At 43.5% G+C, this 7953-nt stretch overlaps 1 protein-coding gene across 1 annotated transcript in view; it reads left to right on the top strand.

Annotated features, from left to right (window-relative positions):
* Nucleotides 1–7031: 7031 nt before the first annotated feature.
* The window catches only part of LOC120503551 (androgen dependent TFPI regulating protein), a 30470-nt gene continuing 29548 nt past the window's right edge, over nucleotides 7032–7953 (top strand). The window contains exon 1 of the mRNA XM_039712137.1: nucleotides 7032–7298. Within this exon, the coding sequence (XP_039568071.1) occupies nucleotides 7146–7298 (153 nt within the window). The 5' untranslated portion in view covers nucleotides 7032–7145. The remainder of the gene's footprint in view (nucleotides 7299–7953) is intronic.

Below are 7953 nucleotides of genomic sequence, written 5' to 3'. Positions count from 1 at the left end.
AACTGGACATGGATTTGGTGTACAAAGGATATTAGTGTCCCTAGGGAGAGGAGATCCTTGTGCTTGCCACTCTGCCCAGCTTGCAAGGCCCCCAGCTTCTAGCGGGGTTTAGGAAATTCTTGGCATTTACACATGTTTTATAACCCACTGAGTCATCCAGCAAGGTAATACCAGTGGTGGGAAGCAAACCAGCACCTCTTCAACATCTCTTGCAGAATTATGTCTTTTTCTCCAATATGATTCAGAGGTTATCAGGACTTAGTGGGAATAATCATTAATTTACTTTTCAGCAGAAGATTTCCATGTGACCGGAACACCGTTTCACTGCTCTGGATTACATTTCTCCATGCACATGGCAGGGATAAGCAGTTCCATGCTCTGATCTGCATTTGTTGCAATCTAAGTACCAAAGGTTGTGAAAACAGATTTAGGTACTATACTAATACACACTATAGATTGGACTTTATCTTATTATCTAATACATAATCCAATATTATCTAAGGTAGAGTTGCACATAAATGACACCAATTCAGCAAGCACTTATTGGAGTCAGTGCTGGATCTCTATTGCCTTTTATGTGGAATAATTACTTATGGTTATAAATAGACCACATTAAGAGTAACATGATATGCAGTATGTTATCAAACACACATCTATTTACAAGACAAGTTCTTGACCCCCCTCTAGAAAGGCCAAAGCAAAAAAAAAAATTAAAAAAAAAAAAAAATATATATAAATGCATATCTTAGCTTGCCCAAGAAAATTGTCTAGAAGAACAGAGTCTGAGAATCAGTTATACTTTGTGTATGCAGGATAAATACCCTGGTGTTTTTTCCCTAGTAAACTGTGGTGTGTCACTCTGAACTCCCCACGAAAAGAAAAAAAAAAAAAAAAAAAAAAAAAAAGAAAAAAAAAAAGCATATCTTAGCTTGCCCAACAAAATTGTCTAGAAGAACAGAGTCTGAGAATCAGTTATACTTTGTGTATGCAGGATAAATACCCTGGTGTTTTTTCCCTAGTAAACTGTGGTGTGTCACTCTGAACTTCAGGTTGTTTGTGCACAGTATTTCTAAATAGTCATATATTAATTTTGCCTCTCTGAAAGAAAAGGGAAAAGGTAAAATTAGGAAGCAACTTATATATCCCTTAAAAAAAAGTATATAAGTTCTTGGAAGCTGTTGAAAATAAGTGAAAAACATGCCTTTTATTTCTAAACAATATTAACCTTGCCAAGAGAGAACACACTCTTGGGGTTTGGTGGTAAGGTAAACAATTACTAATTTCCCCTATGAGTAGGAGATAATGAGATAGGCAAGCGTTTTTCTGATAAAATGTTCCTTAATTTCAACATATCTACTTTTAGAATCCAAGTTGTTAGCTGAAAAGGTTTTGTTTTGATTGATGTCATAATTCTTATTCATTTAAAAGAGTCAGAAATGTCAAATCATTGTTACACAGGAAGTTTTGGGCTTAGATCAAAGTGACATTTCATTTAGCAGTCTGACTAAACACACGGTTTAAAAACAACTCAATGAGAAGGAGACACTCTGAAATCTAAGCAAATACTTCCAACTACTGGATCCAATTTCTGCTTGTACACAAGTCATCCCTGTGGGACTGAGAAATCCCTCTGAATTTCGGCTTTTTGGAACAACCTTTTAATTAAATTCAGAACAAAGATATCGAGATGAGGTAAGCCATTCCCTGCCTTCTCCTTGAAAATACATATTAAAAATATTAATCTTACACAAGAGAGAGAGGAGAGGTGCATGCAGGAGGGTGCATAAGCTAAGAACCGTAAATTTTCCTGCTTGCCACACACATTAGGTAGATGTTGCAGCATTTCTTTTTCTCAGATTTGTAGTGAAATCTTTCAGGATATTTTTAATCAATCTTCATTACTTGTTGCTATCACTGCTGCATTGCTGGGCAAAGCCCTGAGCTTTTATTAGAAGTTAAAATATTTTCACACTTGTTACTTGCACCGCTGTGAAGAAAAGTTAACTCAACCAGAACTCCCAGAAGCTACCAAAGCCCAAGACAAATAAAACCAGAGAGAATTAAGTCTTGTGAATTACACCAACCATATCACTTTGCCTCAGGATTTGATGATGCCTGGAGCAGACTATGCCGAGCTTGCAATTTTGTCAATTATGTTTCATTTTGTACATTGGGCCTGTCATAGAATGAATTGTTATCGCAGATGTCCCTGGGGACATGGAGCTCAGGCAGCCTCACACTACATGCTAAAAAGCTTTTGCAGACAGGGCTTGTCAGAAAACACATCTTCCACACAGAGCCCTGCCCTACCTGCAACTGAGCCAGAACGAGGGAAGCAGAGCCCCCAGACACATTCACATTCTGCACAAGAACAGCCCCGGGCTCCCCTAGCAAGGGATGCTGCCCCTAACGCAAGCCAGCTGACAACAGCAGTACATTAAAGACAACCAATCTAGGAAATCTACGTGTGAAATAGTAGAACTGAGTCAAGGACAGAAACACTCATCAAAAAATGAGAGGAAAGATGTACCTGCCCAACTCCTTGTCTTTTTTTTACCTTATAAAAAAATCAAAATCACTCTGGCAGAAGGAAGACCCCCTTCTGTACCAGTCTCTTACCCTTAGATGGTGCCTAGAAAGAAGAGCTAAGCACAAAGACAGAATTTTTTAAGTCCCCAAACCTTTCCTAGGCTTTTGCATGGCTTTGAATCTGTTGTTATCATCTGATCCTCACTGCTGTCACCTGCCAGTAATTTCCTGCCTTGCTCTCGCCTGTTTTGCCATCACTGGATGCTGCCATGGCAGAGAGGAAGCCTTGCCAGTGCAAAAATACTGAAGAAGATTTGAAAAGAACCTATCTGGTCTCTAAACAAATTGTCAGAAGTGAGGAAGCAAGAATATTTGTTTCTATCAGCTGCTTCATTAGCACAGGTTGAGGTGGTAATTAAACACTATTATGATAATGATGGACTTAACTGGGGGCTGCTTGATGGCCTGGAAATACCATGCCTATCAGTGAAGACACACAATTATCTAAGATGTTGCCACTTCACACTGTTTGCTGTCACCTCTGTACCTGAACCATACTAATAACATGAGTGACTCAAACCCATTTCGGTGCAGCCAAGCAAGCTGGCCTAAGTCACTCTCATAGAATTGGGAATGAGCAGAGGACATTTTGTGGGCACAAGGTGATTTACGGCTCCAGTTACTTGTTCTATCCTTCAGCTGAACCATGTTAATGAAGTAACTGTGAGCTCCAGTTTGCTTCAGCACAAAGTCAGCTATTGCTGCACAAATCAGATGAGCCCCTGAAGTGGATTGGGAGCATTGTCAGAGTGTGTGAATGTGGCTCAGCTCCAGGGGAGAAGCAGATGCAAGCTGGGGTGTGGTACGAAGCAGATGGAAAATGGTGTTTCCCTAAACAGTCCCGCTAGATCTGCAGCAGCACATCTGCTGCACCCCAGTGTGCGCCTTCTTCCTTTTTCCACTCACTGCAAAAAGATTTGGGCCGAATCCCCTCTTCCACTGACCCTTCAGTTGATGTTCAGACCCATGGGGGGATGACATAAGATATGACCTTTCCTGTGTATTTGCTTGCTACATCACACTGGCTGTAAAATAAGAGAGACTCCGTGAATTGCGGAGTGTTGGATTTCAGATCCTATTTGGTGCTCATGCTATCTTTGCAATGTTTCTGCATCCAAATTGTATCCTTTAGCTAGGCTGAAGGGAATGTATCTTCCTTCTTGTATACGGGAAAACAAAGCAGATGGTCTCAGTCTGAGGGACAGATGTCCACATCAGAAAACTGTCACCGCACTTGACACCTTCCCAGCCATACTGGCCAAAATCCTCCAGAAAAGAAAAAACACACCTTGCCATTTTGCATATATTTGCATTCATTTGCATGCATTCAGGCACCTACTGAGCAGAATGCTCAGCCTTCCCATTTCTTAAGTTGCACTCTACCTCAGAAAGACTGGTGTGAAGATTACCTGTTAAAAGAGCTGAATGCCTGGCGACTTTGGTATGCAAGCTATTAATAAAAAGGACCCTTCCGTGCCAGTGTCCTGTCCTCTTCCTGCCTTTTGTCACAGGGATGAGTCTAGACACGGAAGAGCAGCTCCTAACAGCACTGCCCCTACCCAGAAATTCTGTAAAGACAAATGAAAACCCTTTTCTGCTAGATTTTCTAGGACATGAGCAAAGCCTTTGACACTGTCCCACATGACATGATTCTTGTTGCTAAACTGAAGAGATATAAATTTGAGAGAGGCACCACTCAGTGGATAAGGAATTGACTGAATAGTTGCACTGAAAGAGCTGTGGTCAACAGCTCAATGTTCAAGTGGAAAGCAGTGGAAATGGCATTCCTAAAGGGTTGATATCAAGACCAGTGCTACTTAACATCTCTGTCAGTGACATGGACAGTGGGATTGAGTCAGCAAATCTGCTGGTGGTGCATAAAGAACTGGCTGGATGGCTGGTCACAAGGAGTTGTGGTCAAGGGTTCATGGTCCATGTGGAGACCAGTGAGGAGTGGTGTCCCTCAGGGGTCAGTGCTGGGGCCGATACTGCTCAGCATCTTTGCCAGGGACATGGACAGTGGGATCAAGGGCACCCTCAGCGAGGTCACTGACAGCTCCAGGCTGTGTGGGGCAGTGGGCACGCTGGAGGGAAGGGATGGCATCCAGGGGGACCTGCACAGGCTGGAGAGGGGCCTGTGTGAAACACGTGAAATTCAACAAGGCCAAGTGCAAGGTCCTACATCTGGGTCAGGGCAATCCCAAGCACAAATACAGGCTGGGGGAGAATGGATTGTGAGCAGCCTCAAAAGAAGGTCTGGGAGTTCTTAACAAGAAGCTCAACATGGCCTGGAAATGTTCATTTACAGCCCAGAAAGCCAAATGTATCCTGGGCTGCATAAAAAATAGTGTGGCCATCAGGTCAAAGGAAAAGTTTCTGCCCCCTATGCCACCCTCATGAGACCTCACCTGTAGCAGTCCCATTCAGCTCTGTTTGTAAGAAGGACCTGGACCTGTTGTAGCAAGTCCAGAGAAAGCCACAAAGATGCTCAGAGGGCTGGAGCACCTCTCCTGTGAAGACAGGCTGAGAGAGCTGGAGCTGTTCAGCCTGGAGAAGAGAAGGCTGCAGGGAGACCTTAGAGCATCCTTCCAGGGCCTAAAGGGGGCTCAGCAAGAGAGCTGGAGAGGGACTTCTTGCATGGGCATTGGTGACAGGACAAGGGGGAATGGCTTTAAACTATCAGAGGATGGGTTTAACTTAGATATTAGGAAGAAATTCTTCACTGGAACAGGCTGCCCAGAGAAGTTGTGGATGCCCCATCTCTTCAAGTGTTCAAGGCCACGTTAGATGGGGCTTTGAGCAACCTGCTCTGGTGAAAGATGTCCCTTCCTATGATAGGGGAGCTGGAACTAGATGATCTTTAAGGTCCCTTCCTACCCAAATAATTCTAGGATTCTATGATTCTATGAAAAGATTGGTGACATTGTCAGAGTACAAAAACATAATCCCATCTTGTTTTCCTCTTTTTTTTTTTTTTTTTTTTTTTTCCTGGCGGGGAGTTTTCTTTTCCAACCTCAAACAACCGCAGAAGGCTCTATGTCTTTATTTTTCATAAGTGAGGCAGCAATAATTCACTGGGATTGTGGTGGCTGGAATGCCTGGGGGATCTGGATGCGGGCAATCTGAATTAGGGGAGAAGTCAATGAAACACAGGAGAATACTGAAGTGTCTTAGCACGAGGCCTGTTTCCCAACATGCAGGCTGAGTTCATAGGAAATTATCCCACATGGAGCCTTGCATCCAGTAGGAGGGGGGAAAAAAAGCCAGATAAAAACAAACCAAACCAAAACACATCAGATTGCTCAATGTCGTCTGTAAGCCAGTTAAAAGGGGAGGAAAAAGAGATCTCTTAATGCAGTCTGCTTGGCCAAAGCTGAGCCCTGCTCATGGGGCAATGTCTGCAGGGGCTGGAGGAGCATCCTGCCTCCCCATCCTGCATGAGGAAGGTCCAGCTGTGGGCTGGGGGATGATACCTGCTCCCCATCAAGGCCCCTGTGAAACCCTCAGGTGGCAATTACTGCTGAGAGCACAGCAGTTATGAACACTAGGAAATGCTCTGTGTGTTTTCCACTGCTAGTTATGACTGCTTGGTGAGGCAGGAGGAGAGGGAAAAGCAACCATTCTCATGGGAATTTTTTTGTTTCCTTCATTTTAGGGTCATTTTGTATTGGTTCTTCTCAGCCCTGATGATGAGATGATGTTGTGCCAGGGAGGAGGGGCTGTCTGAAGGTGAATAGTAGCAAATATAAAAGCAGAGAGGCAAGACACGCTGCTCAGCACTTCTTGTTTGTCACCCAAGGCCTTTGTCCTGTGTCTCCATCCCTGCCAGAGCTTCAGAGTGACTCAGGGCTTGTCCAACCTGCCATGCACAGCTGTGAAGAATTCCAGCTCGGAGCAGCATAAAGGTGGCAGAGCCTTTTCCCACAAAAACAAAAAAAAAAAAAAAATGTTAACAGACAGAGAGATTTTCAGCCCCAAGGACCTTTGCTTATGAATCCTGTCAGCTTCCTTGTCACCTCCATAGCCCATCAACAAATCAACTAGGTTTTTCTTTCACAGTCCATTACATTTCCCACTTCTTTCTTTGGCACAAGGCAAAAACGGAGGCTTCCCAAGCTGAGCTGGAGACATGGCTGCACACACAGCTACAAGTGAGGAAAATGCCACTTGTTTTCACTCTCTACCTAACACATGACAGCCTGTTACACAAAATCAGCAGCAAAACTCCCCACTACTTTTGCAAAAGAATAACCCAACCCAAAACTTATGTAACTCTGCAACTAATCTTTGGTAATCTTGAGCAAGGCATTTAAATCCAGGGAATAAGCCTATTCTTCTCATCCCCCCCACCCCCCAGCCTATCTGTAAAGTAAAAAGGGAAACAAATAGAAGCAAAGTTCACAGCCTTGTGATTTTTCCTTTTGACTAGAGCAAAGTGGCATCGTGTCCCGAGACTGCTCTGAAGTAAACCCTCCTGCCTTGCCTTATCCCATGCACTGAGCACCTTAAGAGAAAAGCTGCTTTCAGAGCAGCTGTCAGTTGCTCCTGGCTGAAGCATGGAAATCTCTACTCTCGCCACGTACCACTGCCTTGCCTTTGTCTGGTACCTTTTCGTTGCCTATTCCATCTCACACGTGAAAACAGAGGAGCGGCCATCTGAAGTGTTCCTTTACGGGGGGCAGTGGAAATATTTGACAATCCTCAATCTGGTAAGCAAATTGTGTTATACAGTGATACCAATATGTCTGTTTGTTTGTCTGCCATCTGCGCCTCAAGACATATGCAGCTGGTGTATTTGCTGCTGTTAAACTGCTTCCTTTGGTGGTTTTTACCCCGAAGGAAACCAAGGAGGGTTCTGTGCTTGTGCTGTGAAAAGTATTCACAGGTTTCATGCAGAAAGAATATTGGCTGGTGAGATGCTTGGTTTTCAGAAAGTACTTCAAAGCCAACTGCCTCCTTGTAAAAGAGATATTGACAGTGAGGGGAAGGACAGAAAAGTGGGGGTATGTCCTGCCAGGACACACACAAGTTTGGTGCCTGTTTTCTAACCTTTGATTCAGAACATTTCAACACTGCTTGGAGATTTACTTCATTTTTTAAAATAGGTTTTTATGTCCTCTAAATTACAGGAAAAGTGAAACAAAGCAGAGCACTGTGCTAATTTAGCCATTCAGAGTACCTGCTTCATTTGACAATCAGTTGAGAATACAAGGGAAAGAAATTCCAGCCTGTGGAGAGAGGTGCTTGTGATATTATTACATGAGCTTCAGCAGTGCTTTCAACTGGTTGCACATTTCCTAAAAGCACACAGAAAAAGAGAGACTGTAATGTGTCCTGGTCCTTCTAATGTGCTATCATTTCACA

Source organism: Passer montanus, unplaced genomic scaffold (assembly GCF_014805655.1).
Source record: "Passer montanus isolate IOZ18808 unplaced genomic scaffold, ASM1480565v1 scaffold26, whole genome shotgun sequence".
In the NCBI taxonomy this organism is placed as follows: domain Eukaryota; kingdom Metazoa; phylum Chordata; class Aves; order Passeriformes; family Passeridae; genus Passer; species Passer montanus.
Note: the sequence above shows the minus strand (reverse complement) of the source record. Positions and strands in the feature narration are given on the sequence as shown.